The sequence below is a fragment of the Chamaea fasciata genome, unplaced genomic scaffold, assembly GCF_029207755.1.
Source record: "Chamaea fasciata isolate MVZ Bird 193981 ecotype frontalis unplaced genomic scaffold, bChaFas1.0.hap1 SCAF_4, whole genome shotgun sequence".
In the NCBI taxonomy this organism is placed as follows: Eukaryota; Metazoa; Chordata; class Aves; order Passeriformes; family Sylviidae; genus Chamaea; species Chamaea fasciata.
The window spans coordinates 12,787,952-12,814,508 of NW_027094089.1; the positions used below are offsets into that span (position 1 = coordinate 12,787,952).

At 48.8% G+C, this 26,557-nt stretch overlaps 2 protein-coding genes across 3 annotated transcripts in view; both read left to right on the forward strand.

Moving 5' to 3' along the window:
- The first annotated feature begins 1,167 nt into the window (after nucleotides 1-1,167).
- Nucleotides 1,168-21,963, forward strand: PSTPIP2 (proline-serine-threonine phosphatase interacting protein 2). 2 transcript variants are annotated; one of them, XM_066180869.1, is made up of 15 exons: nucleotides 1,168-1,222; nucleotides 9,163-9,263; nucleotides 10,881-10,958; nucleotides 11,832-11,866; nucleotides 13,386-13,492; nucleotides 14,153-14,215; nucleotides 15,126-15,224; nucleotides 15,426-15,471; nucleotides 15,876-15,955; nucleotides 17,387-17,485; nucleotides 17,999-18,095; nucleotides 18,393-18,474; nucleotides 19,145-19,179; nucleotides 19,481-19,538; nucleotides 20,065-21,963. In XM_066180869.1, exons 1-14 carry the CDS (start codon nucleotides 1,190-1,192, stop codon nucleotides 19,528-19,530), a joined length of 1,005 nt encoding a protein of 334 aa, XP_066036966.1. In that variant the 5' UTR covers nucleotides 1,168-1,189; the 3' UTR covers nucleotides 19,531-19,538; nucleotides 20,065-21,963. The 2 variants fall into 2 exon arrangements, with proteins under 2 accessions (XP_066036966.1, XP_066036967.1); XM_066180870.1 differs by lacking the exon at nucleotides 15,126-15,224.
- Nucleotides 21,964-23,940: 1,977 nt separating this feature from the next.
- The window catches only part of EPG5 (ectopic P-granules 5 autophagy tethering factor), a 55,040-nt gene continuing 52,423 nt past the window's right edge, over nucleotides 23,941-26,557 (forward strand). Inside the window, exon 1 of the mRNA XM_066180871.1 lies at nucleotides 23,941-24,033. Within this exon, the coding sequence (XP_066036968.1) occupies nucleotides 23,986-24,033 (48 nt within the window). The 5' untranslated portion in view covers nucleotides 23,941-23,985. The remainder of the gene's footprint in view (nucleotides 24,034-26,557) is intronic.

The window sequence follows — 26,557 nt, forward strand, 5'->3', positions numbered from 1 at the left end:
CCCTGAGCTCAGAGGTGTCTTAGTCCAAAACTACAGAGAGATGTATTTTTTTTCTAGTAACACAAGATGAATGTTCCAAGGTTCTGGTTTTTGCCCTCTTGCTGCTGTGATGGTAACACCATGAGCTAAATGCATCCAGTCAGGTCAGAGTGCAGGTCAGTCCATGAAGGTTTTGAAGGATGTGTCACAGGTTCTGAGTGGTGCTATGGGATGCCCTGAAGGGATGGGGCTGGGGATCTGGGAAATGGTGAGTGGATCACAGAATCACAGTGGTCTGGTTTGAAAGGGACCTTAAAGATCATCTGTGTCCACCCCCTCCCACTGGCAGGATTCCTGGTCCCAAATTGCTCCAAACCCCATCCAATCTGGCCTTGGACATTGCCACAGGTGAGGAGCCACAGCTGCTGTGGGCAACCTGTACCCTGCCCTCACCATCCTCCCTGGGAAGAGTCTCTTCCCAATATCCCATCTATCCCTGCCGTCTCTCAGTGGGAAGACATTCCCCCTTGTTCTGTTAGTCTGTGCCCATGTCCGAAATCCCTCTCCAGCTCTCTTGGAGCCCATTTAGGTGCTTAGTGGTGTGGATTCATGGCAGCGGTTTGTGCTCGTGTCAGGAGGCAACGCACAGGCTTAGTCTGCCTAAATCAGCATCAGGTTTCAATTGAGCAGACTTATTTCAGTAAGTTGAAAATGCCTTTTTTTTACACCACTAGAGTGTTTTAGCTGTCCTTGTGTTCAAGCAGAGGCAGCAGTGTGGTGGGTTGATTGGGGCATTTCAGTACACAGTGTCCGATCTCCACTTTCATATTTTTCAAGCATTGCTCAGAGGTCCCTCATTGACATTGCCTTATGTCAGGCAATGGCCCCTAATAAACAGTGTGTGACATGGGTTGTGTGTGGTGAAGGAGGATGGTGTGCGTTCAGGAGCGACTGGGGGAGCTCAGCCTGGAGAAAAGGAGGCTCAGGGGGGACCTTCTGGCTCTGACAGGGGACAGCTGGGGGGGTCGGGCTCTGCTCCCAGGGAACAGGGACAGGACAAGCAACATTCTGCAGCTGCAGCACCTTCCGCTCCTCGTCCCGCTCCTCGGGGTCCTGGGGCGGGAGCAGCCGTGCGTGGGAGGAGACTCCGCGGGGCGGTCCGGGCCGCGCCGGGCAGGGAGCGGTGGAGCGCGGCGGTGGCGGCAGCAGGATGCGGGAGGCGCGGTTCAAGGACCACTTCTGGGTGAGTGGGAGCACGGCGGGACAGCGGGGACAGAACCAGCCGGAGCCGAGGGGACACAGCTGGAGGTGGAGGGATCACTGCTGTCTGGTTAGAGTTGGTTCCAAAGTCAGCGATCGTGATCGTGGGGTGACTTTGCAGAATGCTCTGGGTCGATAAAACACTGGCACAGGTTGCCCAGAGAAGCTGTGGCTGCCTCATCTCTGGAAGTGTCCAAGGGCAGGTTGGACGAAGCTTGGAGCAACCTAGGACAGTAGAAGGTGTCTGCGCCCATGGCAGGGGGTGGAATGAAGTGGGTTTTAAGGTCCCTTCCAACCCAAACCATTCTGGGATTCTGTAATCCCCAGCAGGGACGGTCCACCATGCATGCCTTGAGAGTTGTGGCTTTACAGCCTGCTCCATGCAGCCAGAATAATCCCAGCAAGTTGCTGCTGCCCTGCTGGAGGAAGTTAGTGCCAGGCTGAAGGGTTAGATGTCATTAATTTGCCATCCGTGAGCTACTTGGAGACACCATGGCAAAAAATGCTCTCTTGATGTGGAGCTAATCCTGGACTAGGAGCAAGTCACTCAGTGTGGTGCTGCCGCTGGCTGTTCAGCCAGGGAGGAAAACCCACAGTTTGGGGAAAACCACAATTTATTCTTTTCAGTCTGAATTATGCTTTTATAAAAGGAGAAGTGCAGGAAACCCACATATCTGCTGCAAAGCTTCAGCTTTGTGGCTACTTGGTTCCTCTTGTGGTGGACCTTCATTCTAGGTATTGATAACCAGGAAGTAAATTACCTAATTTGGTCTTTGGGGGCTGAAAATCTTCATCTGTGAATGATGCTTAGTGTTTCCCAGATGTTGCCTGGAAGCAGCTCCCATCTTGTAGGATGTGGGAGAGAAGCACAGGCCCCAGGAAGGGCTGGCACCAGATTTGGGGCTCCTGAGTACTGAGGAATAAGTGTAGAGCACCAGCATCACCCAGCATCATTAGTAAGTTAACATTGTCAAATATGTAAATCCCACACAGGTTTCAAAGGTGTTGTGGAGAATAAAGCCAGCTTTGCATCTGGCAGCTGCTTCCTGGCTGTTTGTTATACAAAAGTTTTCCACAGTGCTCCCTTTGCATTGCAACTGGGCAGATGGGAGGTTTTGAGGGTGCTGGCAGCACCCCCTGGGCTGGGGGAATAACTGTGATGCCAGAAAAGCTGAGTAGACAGGCTTTGTCATGCCTCAGTGGCACATTGGATTGAAGAAGAGCTTCTTACCACAGGGCTGACTTCAGCTATTTCTGCCCAGTTTGTTCCTCTCCAGCAGTAATGTGGTGCTTTTTGGAGGAGGATCCTGGAGGAGAGGGCTCAGTGGGAGAAAACACCAGTACAAGAGCAACCTCCAGCTTCCAAGACAAGGAGGATCTGGGATGTTGCATGGGGTGCTCACCCCTGCTTGGTGACTTTTACTGCAAACACAACTATTTCCTGAATAATCCCTGGTTCTTGCAGAGTCCCAAACCACTGGTGCTGCTAGGGATTTTTCCTGGGTTTTGTCCTCTCTGAAGACTGTGTTCTCCAAGCCCCCTGACTGAGGAAACGTGTCTGGGGCAGGGAGCTGGGGTGGAGGTTGGACAGGAACGTGATGGATGTGAGTCAGTGGAGAGACTGAGGCCCTTTTGTGGTCATTGGGCCCATGGAAAAGGCAGATACCACCCCAAGCAGCTGCCACACCATGTACTGGTGACTGTGCATCAGCTGTGAGGGCTGGGGAGGAGGGGTGAATAAGGGTAGGAAGGAAAAAAAAACAATCAAGATGAGGGGTGGAGGGCTGCACATCCAGCTTCCACCTGCTTCTGAGTGCTGTGAGTGGGTACACACTTCCTCCTGCAATTTTCCTCTTAGATTGCGTTGTGTAAGGCAAAAACACGGGAAGTCTTTGCTGAAGCAAGTGATTTCTTAGAATCATAGAAGCACAGAGCATTTTGGGTTGGGAAAGACCTTAAAAACCATCTAGTTCAGCAGCCTCCCTGTAAGGGATAGCTTTCATGAGACAAGGTTGCTCTATGCTCTGTCCAACCTGACCTGGAACACTTCCAGGGATGGTGTAGCCACAGCTTGTGTGGGAAACCTGTTGCCAGTGTTTTAATACCCTCAATCATAAAGAATCCTAACAATTCCTTCCTTATATTTAATATGAATCTCTTCCTTATATTTAATATTTAATATTTAATATTTAATATTTAATATTTAATATTTAATATTTAATATTTAATGTTCCTTGGCCTATCATTACAAAGAGGTTGGTGAGGCACAACTTTCATCTTCTGTAGGTTCATCATTTGTCAGACAAGGTGAGACCAGGAGGACCATTGCTGCATGATCCTGAGCAGGTGGCAGATTCTGCCATGCATTGTTCTTTAGTGGTGATGCTGGCTCAGCTTCAGATCTGCTAGTCCAACAAAATGTCCATCTCTTTTTTTTTCCCCCCAAATTAACTCATCATCACACTCTACCTGCAGAATTCCTAAATACTGGGAAAACTGTATGTTTTTCTGGTGGGAGCAATTTTCTCAGTAGTTAGGACAGCCTGATGAGAAAGAGGAGACTTTGGGAGTGCTCCAGGGGAGTATCGTCCGACTGATGGGACAAAGACTAAAAAATGTCTCAAAACCTAGGCCAGTTTTGGTATTGGATCTTCCAGCTTTGAAATGTGACTGGTTGTGCGTGATGACCTCCAAATTTGTGAAGATAGGATGGTAAGGATGTGAGGATAGGTGAGGGTATTGAGGCCCTGATACAGGTTTCTCAGAGAAGTTGTGGCTGCCCCTGGATTCCTGGGAGTGTCCAAGGCCAGGCTGGACGGGGCTTGGAGTAACCTGGGATAGTGGAAGGTGTCCCTGCCCATGGCAGGGGGTGGAATGGGATGAGGTTTAAGGTCCTTTCCAACCCGAACCATTCTGGGATTCTGTGATTGTAGGCTAAGCTGCAGCCCACCCTTTGCTTTGTTGGGGTAGCAGAACTGTGCTTCCAGCCTCACCTGGGGACTGATTTAGTTTTAAACAGTTCTGGTTCCTTCCCTTTTGGTGGGTGCTGTGTGTGCTTCTGCACTGGCTCCTGTTCCCTGCTGGGGCTGACGGTGTGATATTCCTGATGTGCTCTGTTGGGAAAACACAGAGCCACTTGGCTTTCTGCACTGAAGTTTACTCATGCTCTTGGGTCTCAATACAAGATGATGGATTTTCTTAAATAAACATGTTTGCTTTCTGGCACCCCACGGCAGCTCCTGCTTGCTCAGGGACTGAAGTTCAGACATGCCTGAAGCTGAACATTTTTTGCCCTCCATGCTCTGACTCCTTTGTCACTCACTCCCACAGGTGAGTGACAGTATCCTGCCTGCCTGTGAGGGAGCTGTGCAAAAACAAAAATATTCCAAAGCTCATGTTTGTTTGCTCTTGCCCTGCCTGTAGTGATTGCCATGAATTGGGCAGCAAGTGTGACGTTTTGTTTTCATTTGTTTTTCTTTTTTCACTATGTGAGTTCTTTTCTTTCACATTTTTTCACTTTCTTAGTACATGCCTTGTTGTCTGCAAGCCTGTTCTTGCACATATTTCAGGTAACCCAACAGCCTTGGGTCTCATCAGCACACTTCGTTGCTGTAAAACCATACGGTAAAAATAGAAATGACAGTAATGCTAAGAACCACTCTAATTCTAGTCTATGGGCTAACAGGTTTCAACTTGGAGAGTGGAATTTTGGTAATTTTGCCTTTAATGAGGCAATGCTCTCCTCCCTGCAGTGTGTTTTGTCACACTGCTAAAACAAGCTGTGGCTGGGGGGATGCAGCCCTGGGTTCCTGGATTTATTCCCCGGCTGCTGACTGATGGTGGCTGTTTCACTTCCCCTTTCCCCTGCTCGCCCTTTTCTAAACAGGGACTGGCCTGGTGGAACTTAGCAGCAGCATTGAGAAATATCCAGGTCGTTGTTTCAAAGGAACAAGGTGGGGTTTGTGGGAAGAAGTCATTGCATCAAAGCAGAATGGTCCATTGCTTTTGGTGCCTCTGGGATGAGCAGGGAAGGTGTTGGCATAGGGGAAGGATACTTCAAATGGAAAATTCCTAATCAAAAACCTGCATTTTTTTGGGGTGCTGGACCCAGGTGGGTGGATTTGCAGCAAAGCCTTTTCCTCCCTGCAATGAATTTTGTCTCATTGAGTTGTGTACCCTTCTGGTAATGGGGTGGGGAGGAACTGCAACCTCGTGCAGCCTCTCCTCACCCTGCTCCCTGCAGGCACCAGCATAAGCACTTCTCTTTGTCTCAGCAACATATGTAGGACACTGACTGATTTTGAGGCTGCACTGGCTGTGAGCAAGGACAGCATGGCCAGCTACAGTTGCACAGTGTTTCTGACTACTTAAATAGTCACCAGCTTCTGGTGTGTTTCTCTAAGCGCAGGAAAGGCTGAGGAAACATACTGAGACCTTGGAATAAATATAGACCTTTCAAGAGATGGTTCATGAACAAGTGCAGTGCCCCAAACCTTTCAATTTGGGAAGGTTGGGACAGACTGATGGAGGGCAGGAAGGCTCTCCAAGTGGATCTGGACAGGCTGGATCCATGGGCTGAGGCCAGTGGTGTGAGGTTCAACAATAACAGATCGCAACAAGTTCCAGATCTTGCACTTGGGTCACCTAACATCTGCAGCTCCAGGCTGGGGCAGAGGGGCTGGAAAAGGCCCTTTGGGAAAGGCCCTGGGGGTGCTGATGCCAGCGGCTGGACAGGAGCCCAGGAGTGCCCAGGTGGACAAGGGACTGATGGCCCCTGGGCTGTACCAGCCATGGTGTGACACAGCCCCAGGGCAGGGCCCGTCCCCTGGGCTGGCACTGCTGAGGCACCTCCAGTGCTGGGGACAGCTCGGGGCCTCTCAGGACAAGACAGACACTGAGGGGCTGGAGCGTGTCCAGGGAAGGGAGCGGAGCTGGGGAAGAGGCTGGAGCCCCAGGAGCGGCTGAGGGAGCTGGGAAAGGGGCTCAGCCTGGAGAAAAGGAGGCTCAGGGGGAACCTTCTGGCTCTGCACAACTCCCTGACAGGAGGGGACAGCTGGGGGGGATTGGGCTCTGTTCCCAGGGAACAGGGACAAGATGAGAGGGAATGGCTTCAGGTTGTGTCAAGTGATGTTTGGATGGGATATTAGGGAAAATTTCTTCATGCTGAGGATTATTAATCCTAGAAACAAGCTGCCCAGGATGGTGGTGGAGTCCCCATCCCCAGAGTGATATAAAATCCATGTGGATGTGGGACTTGGGGAGATGGGTTAGTGGTGGGCAGGGCAATGCTGGGGAGTGGTTGAAGTTAACTGTTTTAGAGGGCTTTTCTAATTTAAAAATTTCTGTTTCTGTGTTTCTCCAATGCCATTTGCTTCACAGGGTGTGTTGTCTGTAGGGGTTTTCCATGTAAAGTGGGGTAGAATATAGAAGTGTCAAGCTCAGCAGCTTGCTGTGACTCAGATAGGATCATGACGTGCTTTCACATCCCAAGCAGAGCATTTTAGGCCCTCTTTTGGCTGAAAGTGTAACCAAACCCCAAAACATCACAAGCACCACACTAATTCCTTGTTGTAATTGAGTCTATTGGATGCAAATCCAGGCAGCAGATCAGGAAGGAGGGGCTGCATGTCCTGTGAGCTCAGGAAACATCAGGTGCTGCTTTGTCACCTTGAAATCATCTGTTTGCAGTTTCCATGGGCTGTCCTCTAAATAGCACTTGGGCTCAGAGCTCTGCCCAGCAGGGACGACCATGACAGATGTGAGCTGTAGAGTGGCAGGAGAGGTCCTCATGCTCTGTTTCAGCAGGGCTTGGTACAACTCCCCATCCTTCACAATTGCCTTTGTGTTAGTTTATTTTGGTTTTAAATCTTCTTCTCTGTGCCCATGGCTCTCTGCTTGCCATGTTGCACTTCCTCTTCCATTGCTGTTGCCAGCCCTGCCTTTGCAGTCACAGACTCTTAGAATGGTTTGGGTTGAATTGGACCTTCAAGACAATCCAATTCCACCTCCTGCCATGGGCAGGGACACCTTCCACTATCCCAGGTTGCTCCAAGCCCTGTCCAGCCTGGCCTTGGACACTTCCAGGGATGGGACAGCCACAGCTTCTCTGGGCAGCTTGTGCCAGGACCTCACCATTTTCACAGCCAAGAAATCCTTCCCAATATCCCATTTAACCCTGGCCTCTAGCAGTGGAAAGCCATTCCCCCTTGTGCTGTCCCTCCATTTCTTGTCCCAAGTCCCTCTCCAGCTCTCCTGGAGCCCCTCTAGGCACCAGACAGGGCTCTGAGCTCTGAAGGCTCCCTGGAGCTTTCTCCAGGCTGAACACCCCAGTCATGCTGGTCCTTTTGACTCTTTCTGTGCCAAACCTGCCCAGAAGGTTTCTGAAAAGGCCGATTTGACACCATACAACCCTGCCTGGCTCCATCTGGGCCGGGAACTCCTCCCATGGAAAACTCACATGGAGGAATTTAAAAGCCATATAAATGTGGCACTTGGGGACCTGGGTAGGTGAACGGCTTTGCAGTTCTGGGGAACGTTTAGGATATCAGAGGGCTTTTCCAACTTAATTGTGTGATTCTATGTTTCACGTAACACCTTCCACCCTGAGGTCTGGTCTAGCCTTGGGTGCTTAGGAAACACATGTGCTGGAATTAAATCCTTCTACTGTGGGAGGAAGAGTGATAAAACCAGGAGCTTAGTGCACATTATTGATGTATACTCCCGGTTTTCCCCTTGACCTTTCTGCCTGGCACAGAGAGCCCAAGAGTGCCAGGTAGCAGAAGAAGATGCAGGAGCCTCCTGGTGCTCCTGGACATGCAGTGATGGAGCTCTGATCCTCCCTCCTGCCTGGGCTTGCTGTGACCAAGCAGTTGTGCTTTGCATCCATTTTGCTTCCTTTGAAAGTGGGGATAGGAATTCAAGTTAGGCTGTTCCTGTGTTTTGCAAATGTAATGATGCCGGACTCCAGTGCAGTGTTTCCTTTTCATGGACCTGACTAGTGAAGATGTGGAGCAACCTGAGAGCTGGTTGAGGTTTATCAGTACAAACCTCATTCTGAAGGGACATTTGTACTTTGTAAATGAAGTTTGGTTTCTGCTTAGGTTCTGCTCCACAGTCCTGTCTTCCCATGCAAACCTGATCTGGGATACCTGTGGGTTTTCTGCTAGTCCCGTTCCACCACACCTCCCTTTCACTTCTTGCTTTCTGGTCACTGACAGTCAAGTACTTGAATAGGGAATTCCCCTTAATTAAACTCTTCCTTTATCACAAATACCAGCCCTGTTTCTCCTCCTTTATTGCACCAGGAATAAATTCCTGAGAAATCCCCTCTTCTGCTGCCCACACTTCCGTGCCAGATCTCTGCATAGTCTCATCCTGGCTTTGAACCATTTTGCGGATCTCTCCATCCTGCCACTGTCCCCTTCAGGTTTCTTGATAATGTTTCGTGGCTTTTCTTTCCTATCGCTGAGCTTCATACCTGCTCCTACTATTGCTCCCTTTCCTGCAGCCATGCGTAGGAATGGGGAAAGAATGGGATAGAGTAAGTCAGCCTCTGTCATTGCTGCACCTCTTCCTCTTCCCCTTCCCCTTCCCCTTCTCCTTCCCCTTCCCCTTCCCCTTCCCCTTCCTCTCTTTTTCTTCATGTATCAGTGCAATTTATGTTTTTAAGGAATAATTTGGAAGAAAACACTGACCCTTCAGAAGTCTATGGCAAGTGTGAGTAGCACAGATGTATCTTGTCTCAAATTGCCACCATGGTTCTCATTCTGGAGTCTCTCCTACAAAGTAAAAGAAAAGATTTTATTTCAGTGAAGAGGCACTTGCATGTTTGCTCCCAGTGAGCCATGGCCTGTGCAAATGCTTCAGGAGGTAGAAGTGGTCATGGACTGCACAAGGACATGACTCCTGTTCCTGTGTTTTCAGAGCATGGATCTGACCAGCACAGTTGGCTATGACAGCATCATTCAGCATCTGAATGATGGCAGGAAGAACTGCAAAGAGTTTGAAGACTTTCTGAAGGAAAGGTAGGGAGCTGCCTCTGACAATGGATTGGGTTGAGCCTGAAACTCATGCTGTGGCTACTCCTGGTATTCCTAGTTTGATTTCTGCCATGTTTAACTGATGTTAAAATGCTGTCCCATGAAGTTCACCTTGCTGTTTACCTTTCAGAAGATCATGGTAGAAGATCTTGGCCTAGGAGAGCCATGGCTTTGTCCTTTCTTTGTCTCTGTACATTATGAACACCCCACAGATTCAGCATTAAAAAGTGGTAGGACTAGGTACTGCCATTATTAATTAATCTCAGAGGAGATCACCACAGAGGTTCTGTTGCTGCAAAAACAGCTGCGATGATCCGACCATGTATTTTGCCTTTATAGTTCATCTGGTTAGCAGTGGCAAAATATGAAGAGCATATTCGAACACTGTACATTGAATTAATGTCATTTTGATAATGACAACTGGACAAAACCAACCCCTGACTCCACGTCTCGGTACAGAGCATCCTGGAACAAACAAAATGGGGATGAACAGGAGGAGAACTGCACTTAAAAGTGTCTAATGCACCTACATCTGTTCAGGCTGTAATCCCGTGTTCCAGGAAAATTTGGGCCTTCCACTTGAGGAAGTGGACCCTAAAAAACAAGTTTCACTCAATCGTGACAATGCAGAGAGTGCCAAAAGCCTCCTTTATATCCTGTGCCCTCTTTGGTCTTGAAGGAGGTTGTCACTGAAGTGTCTAGCCAGGAGGAGATCAGAGGCTGGACCTGGATTTGCCACTCTCTGGACTTGGCCCAGTTGTCCAACAGCTGTTACACAGTTCCAGCTATGGAGAATGTGCCTGCTGGATGTTTTGTCTCAAACAAAGTTCATGGGAATGTTGTTAGGTAGAAAAAAAATCAACCTATAATACATATTTTTTTCAATTTCCATGTTAGCTTCTGGAGTTTTTGGAGTTAAGGTAGGTGAATTCCATTGCCAAACTCCAGAAATCAACCACACTGGGGTCTCCATCTGTGTTAGTAGTTAAGGTATTTAAGGTGTTATTTGTTTTATGCAGTAGATGTTCCAATGGCAGCCTCTAGCAGTACTTGTTCCTTTCCACTGGCCACAAACAGCAAGGGTTGCCCACATGGAGAGAGCTACATTTGACCAAGCAAGTTGTCTGTAGTGATTTCAAAGCAGCTGCAAAGAACTGGTTGTCCTTACACTGAAACACATGGACTCTCTTTTCCTCTTTCATTTCTTTCAAGAGGGGAAGTTAATATGGTCTCTCAAAGGTGTTATTTATCCCACCTCACAAGATTTGTTCTCTTCTTCACGTGCTCTCCCTAAGGATTAGTGCACGTACAGAGAATACTTATTGCCACACATTGACAGAGAGCAGGGTTGAATGGGATATTGGGAAGGAATTCTTGGCTGTGAGGGTGGTGGGACCCTCTCTGACACAGGTTGCCCAGAGAAGCTGTGGCTGCCCTGTCCTGGAATTGTCCAAAGCCAGGTTGGACAGGGCTTGGAGCAACCTGGGATAGTGGAAGGTGTCCCTGCCCATAGCAGTGGGTAGCACTGGATGAGCTTTCAGGTCCCTTCCAACCCAAACCAATCGATGATTTCTCTCTTTGTTTTCTCTCTTTCCTCACCAGAGCAATTATAGAAGAAAAATATGGCAAGGAGCTCATAAACTTGTCGAAGAAGAAGCCCTGTGGGCAGATGGAGCTGAAGTAAGTTCACAGTTGTTTTTATGGGTGTCCCTGAAGCAGTGAAGGAGGAAGAGAAGGAAGGAAGCTGTGGGACAAAACAGAACTGAAATGTGATCAGGATGTTCAAAAGATGGGCTGAAATCATTCTCATGAATGAGCAGCGCCCAGTTGGGTTCTAATTTGCTTTGAGTTGGAGCCCACCAAGTTCTCCTTAGCCACAGATTAACCAAAGCACTCTAGATGTTCAGGGGGAATGTGAGCTGCTGGGTCTGCAGAAAACTGAGGATCATGAGACCTTAGGTTACCTCCGGACAGGTTTTGTAGCCAGAGGGAAGTACAGGTACTTCCTTGACTCAAACCACGCAAATCTTTAGAGCCCAAAATGCTGTGGCCTTCATGGTTTGCTCCATTTCCCAAATGACCCTCAGTGTCTTCTGCTTTCTCCTTTGTTTCTATGCTTTATACATGTCCTGGTCATTTACTTACAGTTTCATACTGAGGTGTCACTTCAAATGTTTCTGACATCTTTACTGTGAATAATAATAGGGAGAAAAGCTCCCTACTTTCCCAACTGCTGGCAAACGCACCATGTTGAAATTGTTCATCTGTTCCAAATGTTGGTTTTAGGAGGTTGCTGGAAACATTTGTCATGAAACTTTGAACTATTAATAACATCCAGTGTTCAAAAAGATGTAAAGTAAGTGTCAAACCAAGTGAACTGTGTTATATCTGCTGAGAGGGGAAAAAGCTGGAGGTACTAAGAGCGTAAATAAATGTGGTTTGAGGTACTTTGGCCATTGTTGAGTGAGCTCTGTTTTGGAAGAGGTGCTCTGCTGGTGCATGTGCCTGACTGTGCTTTTCCACCTTTTTTAATGCCCTGGCTTTGTTTTTCAGCACGTTGAAGAGATCCCTTGATGTTTTCAAACAACGTAAGTAATTCTTTGTGTTTGCCAGGACACTTGGCAGCGTAAAAGCCTGAAGGCAACTGCTTGGGAAGACAAAATCAGAGAAATCTCTAAAGCTTCCGTGCTGAGGCCTGGCATAGGCTGTACTGCTGGCCTGGTTCATCCCTGTGTGGGGGGGTTTGTGTCAAAGTGAGCCAGGATGTGTGAGACGGGAGACCCACAGGGCATCATTTTGTGATCTCTTGGGCTTCTAGGTCTGGCTAGAGCTCAGAGGTCATGTTTATGTAGTACATAGGAAGCTGTGCATGGGAAGCTCCTCTGGAGTTTGTTGGACAGGCTTGTCCTCTTCACAAACACACTGTAACTTGTACCTCAGACCTGGAGACAGCTCTGGGCCCCTTGGGACAAGAGAGACACTGAGGGGCTGGAGCGTGTCCAGGGAAGGGAAGGGAGCTGGGGAAGGGGCTGGAGCCTCAGGAGCAGCTGAGGAAGCTGGGAAAGGGGCTCAGCCTGGAAAAAAAGGAGGCCCAGGGGGAACCTTCTGGCTCTGCACAATTCCCTGACAGGAGGGGACAGCTGGGGCGGGGTCGGGCTCTGCTCCCAGGGAACAGGGACAGGACAAAAGGGAACAGCCTCAGGCTGTGCTGGCACAGGTTTAGATTGGATACTAGGGAAACTTTTTCATGGAAAGTGTTGTCCAGCCCTGGCACAGGCTCTCCAGGGCAGTGGTGGTGTCCTTGTCCCTGGAGAGATTTAAAATCCATGTGGATGTAGCACTTGGGGACATGGGTCAATGGTGGCCTTGGCAGTGTTGGAATGATTAAACTTGAGGATCTTAAGAGGGCTTTTCCAACCTAAATGACTGTGTCATTCCAAATGGTGCATCTAAAAGATGGTGGTTTGGTCAGTGTACGTTGTCATGTGCCACATCCTGTCATGGTACCATCAGACAGCACCTTGAGGGTGAGCACTCTGCTATCGTGTGCCCAGTCCATCCCTTACCCGATCCAGGTTTCTTTGCTGCCCCTGTGGATCTCCCTGGCATGGCTCTGCCCTCACCACTGCTGACAGTTCACAGCTGTGGGTTCAGAGCAGCTTTGGGAGTAGAGTCAGGAGATGGCATTTGGCTCGGCTCCCTTGGTGGACTTGCTGGGGTGGTGTTTCACATTGTGGCTGCTTGCCTTGAGCAAGAGGAGCCTGAGATTGTTTTAGCCTTCATTTTTCTGTGCCCCAAGTTGTTGTGTGCTGGCCTGGGGCAATGCAGTGTATTGAAACATGCCTAGATTTACTTGCATGAGGGGGAGTTTTCTCAAACTGGGGACTAGGTCCCAGCAGGACTGATCCTTACATTGGTGAGCACTGCTTGGAGGCTGCTTCAAACAAGCTGGAGCTTTTTCACTTTTCTGAAAGGGGATGTGTGGTGTGTTCTAAATTGACTTGAGAAACAGTCTCTTTAGGAAAATATATCTATATCTATCTATCTATCTATCTATCTATCTACACACAAATACATATAAATATTGAATTTATTTTCTCTTTGCAGAGATAGACAATGTGGGACAAGGTCACATCCAGCTGGCACAAACCCTTCGGGAGGAAGCAAAGAAGATGGAGGACTTCAGGGAAAAGCAAAAGCTGCATCGGAAAAAGGTCAGACACCACAGGCACCCTGCTGGGTGTTGATCCTACCCCCGCAAAGGGCTGATCCTGGCGCTGTCTCATGCCCTGTCCCAGCGCCTGCCACACCCCTACTGATCATGCTGCTGGGGAAGTACTGAGCTCCTTCCTATGTGTTGTAACTGTGTTGAACTGTGTAGCAACCTCCAAGTTCCTTCTTCTCACTTCCTTGTCTTCTCTGTGTGCTTTTTGGGGCCAGCCACAGCATTGGAATGTTTTTAAGGCATTCGTTTATAGTGCTGTATGATCTCCATAGGAGCTGCTAAAATGGCCAAGCCTTTTAACTTCTTCTGACTTGGGATTCCTTTGTCTGGAAAACCAGGGAAAACTGGTAGAACCAGGGACTGGTTTGGATATAGAAGAGGAGAGTGGGCTTCTCAGTTTTGCCAGAGTCTATGGAGGTGATACAGTACTATATATTGTTAGGATTCAGTTTGTAGAGCTCCTTTGCATACACAATTCAAGGCTTAGGCAAAAGTACAAAAGATGAGTTTTGTGAAGATGATTTGGGTACTTGAAGGTCTTTAAACACATCTCATTGTGATCGGTGGCTCATCTCTTGTAAGCCACACAGTGTGTTCTGGAGCTTTGATAGTCAGTGATGTGCTGACCCCAGGTCCGTTGTCTTCACAGATAGAGCTGATGATGGAGGCGATTCACAAAAACAGGAATCTTCAGTACAAGAAAACCATGGAGGTAACACAAATGTGCTGCTGTTTCTTGCCATGTAGGTTAATGCTGCTATCACACGCACGCACACACACACGTGCGCGCGCGCGCGCACACACACACACACACATGCACAGAGCACTGGGACAGGCTTAAATGAGAAGGGTTTCCTCCTCTCCTGTGACTCTTGATGCTGTGTCAGTGCAAGTGGTGTGCAGGGTGTGCTCAGAAACAGTCAAGAGCATGCCAAAGACACGGCTAGTGGTAGCCTTGCAGGGTTGGATACAAATGGTTTAGAATCAGAGAATTATTCAGGCTGGAAAAGCCCTCTAAGATGCGTGAATCCAACCATTTGCCAACACTTCCAAGCCCCCCACTAACCATCTTCCCAAGTGCCACATCACACCTTTTTTGAACACTTCCATGGATTGTGACTGTACCAGTGCCCTGGGTAGCCTGTTCCAAGGCATGAAAACCCTTTCTACGAAGAAGTTTTTCTGAATATCTACTCTAAACCTCCTCTGATGCAACTTGAGGCCAGTTCCTCTTGTCATGTCCCTTGTTCCCTGGGAGCGGAGCCTGACCCCCACCTGGCTGTCTGCTCCTGTCAGGGAGTTGTGCAGAGCCAGAAGGACCCCCCTGAGCCTCCTTTTCTCCAGGCTGAGCCCCTTTCCCACCTTCCTCAGCTGCTTCTTATCAAACTTGTGCTCCTGCCCGTTCCCCAGCCCTTCTCTACACATGCCTATGGCCTTGATTGCCAGGAGCTTTTCACCCCAATCCAAGAGCAGCCTGCCTTGCAAGGCTTTTCCCAAGCTGCAGGGCACCTTTTGTGCCATTCCCTGCTCTGCAGGCAGCCTGTTTGCTTGCAGGCTGAGCTTTTCCCCAAGGTCTCCCCTCGAGATGTGTCTGCATCTAGCTGTTGTGGTGTCTGTCCTAGGCTAAGCGTCTGTATGAGCAGCGCTGCCGGGACAAGGATGAGGCAGAGCAGGCTGTGCACCGCAACGCCAACCTGGTCACGCAAAAGCAGCAGGAGAAGGTATGGGAAGTGGGTAGCCATGGTGTTGGCAGGGAAAGGAATGTCTTTTCTTGCAGCTCTCATGCCCCACGGCTCTTCTCCCAGCTCTGGGTTTTGGAGTGAGATGGGGTGGCTGGTGATGCTCCCCAGTGGGGCTGCAGTGCCACTGGTGATGCCACCCAGCCTCTTCTCCACCTTCCTTGTCTCTCCTGTTTTTGGCAGCTGTTCCTGAAGCTGGCTCAGACGAAATCAGCACTGGAGGACACTGGTGAGTTTGGAAATACCATGTTGGGAGGGTGAGGGGAGTGTTTCCAGGGGCAGGAGGTTGTGAAGCTGTGGCATGGCTTGTGGGTGAGCTCCAGCTCTTGTGTCACGGAACTCCTTGGAAACACATGCCCAAGACACCAGCAGTGGGCAACTTCCCTGGAGAAGACTGCATGGCCCTACCAAAGCCACGTCCTTCTGCTTTATCCCTGATCTCCCAGCCTTTTCAGCCTTTCTCCCAGCCCTAGAATTACCTTCTAGTGAAGGGATTTTTTTAAATGAATGTCAGTCATGGAGTCACAGAATCATAAAATGATTTGGGTTGGAGGGGACCTTAAAGGTCATCTCGTTCCAACCCCACTGCCATGGACAGAGACACCTTCAGCCAAAATATGATTTGTCTTACAGACAGGAGTTACCAGCAGAGCGTGACCACAATGGAGAAGATCCGGGAAGAGTGGCAGAATGAGCACATAAAAGCTTGCGAGGTAAATGCTCCTAAACACCTCCACATGGCAGTGTGGTCCTCTGGCTTTGCAATCCTGGCTGCAGGACTCAGAGGCAATGCAGATTTGCTGTCTGTGTATTCCCCTGGCAGTGAAGCAGCAGGATGTATTGCAGCTGACTCCGTGTGTCTCAAGCATGGCTTCTGGATTCAAGGCTCCTCTGCTTCAAGGTTTCTGGGTATATCAGCCTGAAGCAGACTGCCTCACAGGGAAGTGGTCCAGCTGGGATTTCTAGCACGTGCTGGGGAATTCCAGACTGATAGCAGGAGGGCTGAGCAGGTGCTCTGCTGCTGACCTGTGATCTGTGACTGAGGGATGGACAGGGACTGAAAAGACAGATTTTATTCCAGATCTGCTTCAGGCTTGATGAAAGCAACCAGCTTTCCCATTCCCAGCTGATCCCTTCCAAGCTGCTTCTCTTCAGGCTGCTATTCTACTTTTCCCTTTTGAACTGGAATTTGCTGTCTGTTTTGTGTGGTGTGCATGGGTGTCTCTGTGCTGGTGTGCTTTTGGTGTCTTCTCTGGAAGCCTCTAGAATGGGGACAGTTTAGTGGTGGCCTGGCAGTGCTGGGTTAGTGGATGGACTCGATGTTCTTAGCTTTTCCAACCCTAATGATTCTGGGGTAGGGAGTGGAAAGCAGCAGTTTCATTTTTACAGATGGATGATGTGGAAGCTTTCCTCTCCATGTGTTGCAAAGGTCATAAGTGGTAACAAGTGTGGATGTTCATGGAAATATGTAAAAGCATGTGAAATTGAGGCATGCTAGACAGCAGATTTCAAAAGGGTTTAAAGCTGCTTGGAAAAGGGCAGGGCAGGAAACAGCCAGAAGACCAACTAATCAATACACCTCTGTTTTCATACATCCCCAGTGCTTTTCATCATTGCGCCATACTGGAACATGGAAATGTTAAAAAAACCCATGTACATGTGGCATTCAGAGAAATGCATTAGTGGTGTCCTTGGCAGCGCAGCAGTAATGGTGGGATTTGATGATCTTAGAGGCCTTTTCCAACCTAAATGATTCTGTGATTTAAGGGCACCTGTGTAAGGGAAGTAGGCTGGGACCACAGGAGCACAGAGTACCTTGGGAACCTGTACTGCCTGTAGGAAGCTGGCTTCATCTCCCCAGAGGTAGAGATGTGCTGGGTGATCCCCTCCCCATTAGTCTTGCAGATTTTCCAAGATTAGTACTCACTTTTGAATTACCTGGTTGCACAGAGGAATTATTTCTCTTCTGTACGATTTGGAGGACTCATGGCTTCCTTGTTTCCTGCAGAAGACCAACACCAACTGCTCCTGGCAGTTAGCTTTGTTTTGGCACGTGGGGATGAGAAGCAATCAGGACAAAAGAGAATTACCCTCTTTAAATCTCTTTAAAGATGTTATGGTCAGTTTTGTCTGTGTTGTTTCAGTTCTTTGAGACTCAGGAGTGTGAGCGGATCAACTATTTCCGTAATGCCCTCTGGCTCCATGTCAACCAGCTCTCCCTGGGCTGTGTCCAAAATGATGAGGTACCTCAACTGAAAATCTTCATTTTTCTGCATAGAAAACAAAGCCCAATTTGCTTTCCTGGGCACTAAGCTGTGTTACATCTGAATTGGGCTGTGGCTCTTGATTGACCACAGAGACTGGCAAGAGTGGGAAAGCAGAAGGATTGGCCAAAACTCTTGCAAATGAGGTTTTCTCTGGGATTCCCACATTTTTTAAGGGTGGTGAGGACCTGGCACAGGTTGCGCTGAGAAACTGTGGTTGCCCCATTCCTGGAAATGTCCAAGACCAGGATGGACAGGGCTTGGAGGGACTTGGTCTAGTGGAAGTTGTCCCTGCCAATAGCAGAGGGTGGAATGGGATGGGCTTTAAAGTTCCTTTCCAACCCAAACTATTCTGGGATTCTGTGATTCCCCTGACACTGAAGCATGTGTGAGTACTGGGCATAGTTTCACCCTGTGTGTGGTAAGCAATAGGGAAAAAGCTTTGTTTTTTGACCTGATATATACAAACACACTTTATTTCCCTTTTTGCAGAAATATGAGGAAATCCGCAAGAGTTTAGAAATGTGCAGCATTGAGAAGGATGTTGATTTTTTCGTAAATTTACGCAAAACTGGAAGTTTGGCTCCTGGTAAGAGCTTAGTAGAATCTCAGAAAGCAGTGCTGACTGCCCTGCACGCCTCATGGAGCAGGCTGCTCTTGTCAGCATCATTTTGTGTGCAGAAAACACTCATTTTGTGTTTCATTCATTGCCATGCAGCACTAGTCTCTGCCACTTTCGACAGCCCCTGGAGATTATAGATCCTGTTTTTTAGTTTCCTGATCAGGCGTTTTCTCAGAGTGGAAAAACTTAGCAGCTGAATGTTGGTATAGCAAGTATTTTCTGTCTGTAGTAGGCTTGTACTTTATTACTGTCAACTTTTCGTAGCTCCTGTTGTTTATGAAAACTACTATAATGCCCAGAGAAATGTGACTCCTGCGAAAAGTCCAGTTCCTGTACCTATATCAAGGTAAGATGTGTAACATATACAACTGCGATTGTTATTGCAAATGATGCTCGTACCCTCAAAACAGGCATCTTTCAATCTATTGGAAGCTTGACTTAAGGGTATTAGAGGAAGATATTTGCTTGCATGGGTATTGTGTGATCTGTCTGTCTGAGGAGAGTTAAAAGCATTTGAGGGTGGAGGGAGGAACTGCAGAGCTGTATTCACTCTCATGGGAGAGAAGCTGGGCAGGGAGGACATGGTGAAGGGTTTTCCTGTCGGGGCAAGGTGATGACTGGGGCCAAGACTCACACTAAGGATGAACTGCCGCTCTGGCTGCCACACTGAGAGAGGAGTCATGTCCAATTATGGCTTCCCAATGTCTCACTCTGGGCTAAGGCATGTACAAAGACATGCTCTGAGGCTCACTTGTGAATTTTTTCCGAAGTCAGTGCTTTCCGGTTATTATTTTCCTCTTCCCCACTGTGTCAGGTTCAATTACTGTGTTTGCCAAGTGGGCTGTGGGTGATGAGCCCACCATGACTTGCCTTGTCATGTCTCTACAAAGCCCAGGGCGGCCAAACCTCTTGCCCTCCCCCCAGCTCTGGGGTGGGGCAGCTGGGGCATGCAGAACAGGGGCAAAGGGAGTCCCTTAGCCATTCAGATCCTCAGCTCTGTGTTTCCTTCTGTGCAGGAGGGGACCGCTGCCCACCCCGACCAGTGCACCAGGTGAGTTACTGCTTTGTGGGCTTTCTGGCCACACAGGGGAGCTGTCACTTCAGCCTTTGCCCAAAGTCCCTTTCCAGCTCCCTTGGATCCCCTTAGGTACCAGAAGGAACTCGGAGGTCTCCTTGGAGCCTTCTCTTCAAGTGAACACCTGCAGCTCTCCCATCCTGGCTTGAGCCTCATTCACTCTTGCATCCCATCCCTTTAACATGGCCAGTGATTGGTGCTTCTGCTCTGTTTAAAGTCACATAATAAGCACTTCTCATGGGAAACCTGTGGGGATTTTTTGTGCTCTGTGTTTCAGGGGAGCCTGATTATGCCACAGTTGATGGCTACAGCTTGGTACATTTCTAGCAGTCACAGTAAGTACCCACTTTTGATGAAGAGATTAGGCTTAAAAGAAAGAGGAAGAGGAAGAGGAATTTTTTACCTGGGCAGATAGTAATATGACAAGGGGGAATGGTTTATACTAAAAGAGGGTAGATCTGGATCTGCTAGAAGGGAAAAATTCTTCCCTGTGAGGGTGGTGAGGCCCTGGCACAGGCTGTCCAGACAAGCTGCGACTGCCCCATCCCTGGAGGTGTTCTGGGCCAAGTTGGACAGGGCTTGGAGCAACCTGGAATAGTGGAAGGTGTCCCTGCCCATGGCAGGGGTGTTGGAATTAGATGGTCCTGACTGTCCATTCCAGCCTAAACCATTTTGGGATTCTGCAAGAAAGGATTTAATGTGAAATGACGCTACACAGAGGAGAGACAGTGGAGAAAGAAAGGCCATTGGTTAAGGAATGAGATTTTGAGGTGACTGACTGGAAGTGACACGCATGTTAGCCCTCCCATTGCTTGTCTGAGCTGTAGCTGTGGTTTAAACACTGTTGATCCTGTTCTCTAGGTTTTCCAAAAGGCAGGAGACACTGTTGGTCTGACCAGTGCGGCAGAGATGGTGTTTTCAGTTATTCCCAGACACAGAGAGCTGAAATGCTTCTGCTTTTCAAGAGGATATTTGAGGACTCCAGTAATTATTTGTACATTCAGAAAGTGCTTACTAAAAATCTATGCCTTTGATCAGCAAACTCCTTGGATGGACCATCACACTCAGAGGAAGAAAAGGACCAGACACAGAGATGATGTGTTGGAAGAAGTTTTTGATTTGAAGTTCCTCTAAAGTGTAGTCATCTAGAAGGTCTGGAGTCTCCCACTCTCTAGATGACTAAGAAGTTGTATGTGCTGAGAGGAGTGCTGCACTATGCTTTGGGCATGCTGGCTTGTATTCAGGGAATGTGCATTCCTCTCAGATCTCAGGTTTTCCCTGTTCCTAAGGGCTTTTGCCTGTTCCTAAAGTCTTTCATTAGTAGAGATGAAACTTGTCATTTAGGCAAAATTTTACTTATATCTCTCAGAAATCTTGCTTAGAGGGACACCAGCAGTTGCAGTGCACATCTGGCTTAGCTGTAGCTGTGCTCCTGGCTCAAGTGCTGACACTGGAAGCTGGTTTACATCTACCCAGGGAGGGGCTGTGTCACATCCAGCCTACTTGGAGGTCCCAGGAAGGATCTGATGGAATTCGTTCAACTCTTCCAACCACCTCTCCGATGAGGGTCCTGTGAGTTTTAGGTTTATCAGGTTATTCCCAGTAAGCTCTGGAGACCAGGCTGGATGGGGCTTGGAGCAACCTGGTCCAGTGGAAGGTGTACCTCTCCATAGCCGGAAGTTGGAACTGGTCCCTTTTTGGGACTACCTAAAAACAGAGGCCAGAGAAAATTAAGAGAATAAAAAGCAGTTATAATTATTGAAGGGCCTTCAGGTACATTTGGGGCAGACAAAGCCCACCCAGGGGCTACACCCAAAATGGACCACGGGTCATGGGTTTTCATATTTTTGAAAGTTTGGTCCGTTTGCATATTGGGGGTTAATCTTTCATTTACAGCTTCAAGTAAGGAAATAATTTACCTCCAGTTTGCTCCCCCAACTCACTTTTGTTTACATTTCTCAGGGCCTGAGACAGTGAGGTGTCCTTGATTCCCAGGCCTAGAGAGGAATTATTTTGTCTGACCAAAATGGGAAAGCAGTAGCTAACACTGTATATGGAGTTTAGAGTTACACACTAAAGAACTGCAGGATTACAAATATATGAAAAATACAAAAGCTACAATCCTAAGGCATCTGAACTAGGTGGTCTTTAAGGTCCCTTCCAACCCAAACCATCCTGGGATTCTCTGATTCTATGATTTAGTTAACTTCCGTGATTCTCTAAACTTTGGACTTGTTCTGACTATGCACCACTGGAAACAAACTGTTGGAACCATGAAACTTGTTTTCTGACCACATCTCCTGAAAGTTCCTGCCCTTGTTGTTACCACATATATAGATATGATTATGGCTTTGATTCAGAAGCTTATGTGCCTCAGAGAGACCTTATTGGTCTCTCTGATGTCCCTGTGTGCAGTGCTGCTTCACTGCTCCTCGCTGCCTTATGACACTGGATACAGGGACAATGGATATGGGGATAAACACACAATTTACCTGTCTAAACCTGGTGCCAGGTTGCTAACTTGGAGCAACAGGATTTGCTGTTTTTATGATGTTTTTTCAATTTGAATCTGCATGGCTTCAGCATGTGCCTCAGCCCACCAGTCCTTAGAGTTTTTACTGGATTTATTTGTGCTGTGAAGATGACACTGAGCTCTAAGATCTGCCCTGCTTCCTCACAGTGAGCTGTGCAGAGTGCACATGTCAAGGAATCCTATTTATTTCTGAAAGACCAAGGATACAAATACTCTTCTGAAGGAGCCTGCTGTAGTCTTAGTTTTATAAATATATATTTTAAAAAATAAGTTTTGAGTCTTGTGTTGTGGTTGTGTTCTTTTTTAAAGTTGTCATGTTCACTTTCTGTTGGGGATGGGTTTGGGATCCATGCAAAGCATCCAGTCTCTCCTGGATGGAAACCTACAAGATCACATCCTTGATCAGCCTTTATTTCCTTCCTGAGTCCTTGCTCAGTACCAACACAGTAGTAGGAGAAAACACCCCAAAAGAGAATGGCATGAGAAGTGCTTATGATTAGCCATGAGCTGCAGACCATGCAGGGCTGTTTGCCCTGAAAGTGTCTGCTCTGCAAAAACTTGCGTGTTTTCTTTTCTGGGACTGAGCACAATAGTTGCTGTTTGGCTTTTCTGGATGTAGAGGTCCCCAGTGAGGCTAAATCTTGGCTTGCACATTTACTGAAAGCACAGAAGTAATCCCAAAATCATGGTGCTGGGGAAGGTTTCCCCCTATACCCACATACAGTTTACCTTTCCCATAGATACAACAAATTCCAGGTTACACTAGCAACACAAAGACTTCTCAAGCCCTAAGTACAAGGTCCCATGGAGGGAGCAGTGCTTGTTCAAGGCCATTGACTGAACTGTGATGTGTTCTGCAAAGTGTCACTGAGCTCTGGGAAGGCTCATCCTCCTGGGCATTGGGAGAAGTCACTCCTGCTCCCAGTGGGGCTTGGGCCCTGCTGCAGCTCCCTGGGGTTGGCTGGGTGCCAGGACAGGGCTCTGAGCGACAGCAGGTGCTGGTCTGGGGCTGAGCCAGCATTCCTGCTGTGCTGGGGTGTCTCAGGCCCTGGGGCAGACAGAAGTGACCTCACACTCCCCATCGTTGCTAGTGAGGGCTTGGCTTCTCATCCCACATTTCCTGTGGCAGAAGCTTGGGTGGGCCCCATGGACAGTCTTTGAGTCCCTATAGGAGTCTCTGGTTCACTATAGACTGTGAGTCCCTCTGGACAGTCTGTGGGTCCCTATAGCAGTCTGTGTCACCCCACAGAGGGTCTGTTTGTCCTGATGGACAATATGTCAGTCCCTATGGATGGTCTGTATGTCCCTGTGGATGATTTCTGGGTCCCTAATAGTGGACCTTGGTCATCCATGGAGTCTCTGTCAGTCCCTATGGACAATCTGTGGGTCCTTATGGCTGTTTCTGCATCCCTACAGCAGACCCAACTCACCTAGAGATGGTCTGTGGGGTGCACATGGACACTCTGACGGTCCATATGGATGGTCTGTGGGTCCCTATGGAGTGTCTGTATGTCTGCATGGATGGCCTGACCCCACGGACAGTCTAGTCTAAGTGTCTCCACAGATGCTCTGTGTGTCCCTATGGACGGTCTCTTGAGTTGCCAAGGATAGTCTGTGGGTCCCTATGGATGTTTTGTGTGTCCCCCTGCATGCTCTCTGTGTCCCAATGGATGGTCTGTGTGTCCCTATGGGAACATCTGTGTATCCCCATGGATTTTCATGGAGTGTTTGTGTGTCCCTATGGATTATCCATGGCTCCCTATGGACGGTCTAAGTGTCCCCATGGACGGTCTGTGTGTCCCCATGAATGGCCTGTGTGACCCCGTGGATAGTCTAAGTGTCCCCACGGACACTGTGTATTGCCAAGGGTGGTCTTTATGTCCCTGTGAAGTGTCTGTGTGTCCCTACGAAATGTCTGTGTCCCCATGGACCCTCTGTGTCCCTGCGGAGACAGCAGGGAGAGAGAGAGTCTGTCTGTACCTACGGAATGTCTGGGCGTATCCATGGAGCGTCTCCCCCCGCCAAGGCCACTTCCTACTTCCTCTGGGCCCGCCGCTCCCCTCAGCTCCTCACCCCGCCCCGCTCCCTGGGCCTCGGCCCCGCCCCACCCGAGTCGCGCCCTGTGATTGGCCGGTGCCGCGGGGGCGTGTCTCACTCAGTCTCTCCCTGTGATTGGCCGCTGCCCCGGGGGCGTGTCCCGCCGCCCGTCCCTGCCCGGCCGGTGCGGCCTGAGCGCGGGCAGGGGGGCTATGGCCGAGGCCGTGCGACCCCCGCGCCGGGCCCGCGCCCGCCCCAAGGTGACGCGGCGGCCAGGGGGGCGAGGGGTGTCCCCCTCGGGCGATGGGGACGATGGGGACGATGGGGCGATGGAAGGTCCCGCGTGTGGGGGTGGCCGCGTCAGGCCGTGTTTACATCCGTGTTTGTGCGGCCTCTAATGGTGGAGGGTGGAGAGTGGGGGAGCGTGTGTGGGTGATGTTGTTGTGGGTCTTCTTTTTGTTTCGTAAAAAGATTCCTGCTTCTTCCTGCCGTTCTTCATTTCGTATGCATGGATTTGTCGTGTTTGCCAGGCGGGTGAGGATCGTGATAGGCCTTGTGCTGTAGCAGGATGTAAACAAGGTTTTTATTACGTTGTCCTCGTGCCTCCTCAGGGTCCTGTGGGGGAGCTGGAGGAATGTGTAGCAGTGGAACTTACCTGTATTTACAGTTTTTTAGTGTGGTGTGGGGAGACAGACCTACAGACAGAGCTGGGGGTGTTCAGCTGCACAAGAGAAGGCTCCAGGGAGATCTCAGAGCCCCTGCCAGAGCCTAAGGGGCTCCAGGAGAGCTGGAGAGGGACTTGGGAAAAGGCATGGAGGGACAGGACACAGGGAATGGCTTCCCACTGCCAGAGGGCAGGGATGGATGGGATATTGGGAAGGAATTCCTGGCTGTGAGGATGGAAAGGCCCTGGCACAGGTTTCCCAGTGAAGCTGTGGATGCCCCTGGATCCCTGGAAGTGTCCAAGGCCAGGCTGAACAGGGCTTGGAGCAATCTGGGATAATGGAAAGTGTCTCTGCCCATGGCAGGAGGGTGGAACGAGATGTTCTTTAAGTTCCCTTCTAACCCAAGTTATTCAGTGATTCTGTGATATTCCATTTTGTCTGTGTTTGGCTTTGAAATGCTGAGAACATGATGCTGTGTGTAACACATGATAGTGCTTCTTCTTCATAAGTTGGTGCTGCAGTTTATAAGTATCACTCTTCCTAGGTTTTTATCCTGTTTTGAGTGTGTTCCTTGTTCGTGATATTAGTACTGACAGCTTTCTGAAAGCTTTATTTTCTTTACAGAGAATGTTTGTGGGAATGATCTGAACTACCTAACAAGGTGGAAATGTTGTCCTTGGTTTCTTAACCTCTTTCTTGTTGTCCCTGTGGACAACCATATAGAGCAAGGATATTGAAGTCATGACTGTCTGAGCTCCTTGAAAACGCTGAATTAATTGACCAGTGCTCTGTAAAACCAGGATTAAATCTAGTGTCAAGTGTGGGTGTGCGTCCTGAATGGAAGGGAAGTAAATATTGACGGGAAAAACAACCCCAGAAGAGTTACTGTGTCATTGTTTCGGTTTTGATTCAGCCCCCTGGTGTGTGCAAGGCAGTCAAATCTTCAAACTGCTGCTTAAGAGAATTGGTTCCCTGCAGGAAGGTGGTGAGTCATGGGTGACGCTGCTGTTCATTAAGGACATGTGTGTGGTGACTCTAGTCTTTAGCCATCCCTTCCAGGTGAAATTCACTGTGCAACAATTCACTGGAGGTGTCACATGTGAGAACCCTGAATTCTCCACTGCTACACATGACCCATTTCTGGTATTTCTGTTGCTATTACTGTGCTTGCCTCTGTTAATACCCGGGCGTGCCTGAGGATGCAGTTTGCAGGTCAGTCACGTTAGGGACTTTTCCATTCCCATGCCACAGAAAAAGCTGTAATCCTTTGAAAAGCTGGAATTCTTGTGAGCTGAGAGAAAGGCTGGCTCAGCTGCAGAGCTGCCAAGTGGTGGAATGGAGCCCAGGGCTTTTGGAAAATAGTAGCCCAAAAGTTAAACTTGTGCAGCACCAGACTGATTCAAACACAGCGAGGTGGCAAAACCAGTGCACTTGTAAGTGGTGAAGAGGTGCCCCTGTGTCTGCTTCTTTTGTGTATGGCACTCAGGTTGATGCCTTAGGATTGTAGCTTTTGTATTTTTCATATATTTTTAATCCTGCAGTTCTTTAGTGTGTAACTCTAAACTCCATATACAGTGTTAGCTACTGCTTTCCCATTTTGGTCAGACAAAACAATTCCTCTCTAGGCCTGGGAATCAAGGACACCTCACTGTCTCAGGCCCTGAGAAATGTAAACAAAAGTGAGTTGGGGGAGCAAACTGGAGGTAAATTATTTCCTTACTTGAAGCTGTAAATGAAAGATTAACCCCCAATATGCAAACGGACCAAACTTTCAAATAATATGAAAACCCATGACCCGTGGTCCATTTTGGGTGTAGCCCCTGGGTGGGCTTTGTCTGCCCCAAATGTACCTGAAGGCCCTTCAATAATTATAACTGCTTTTTATTCTCCTAATTTTCTCTGGCCTCTGTTTTTAGGTAGTCCCAAAAAGGCATCAGGGTTGTTCCAGAGATATTTTTCCTGAAAAGTTTGAAGTGCCCTTGGAATTTGAGGGTCATTGATGATGTGCAAGGAAAAGAGAGTGGTCAGGCATGGCGCAAAACTAATGAGCAGGTGCCATTTGCCCGTCCCAGAGAGTGTTCCCAGCCAGGTTGGATAGGGTTTGGAGCAACCTGCTCTA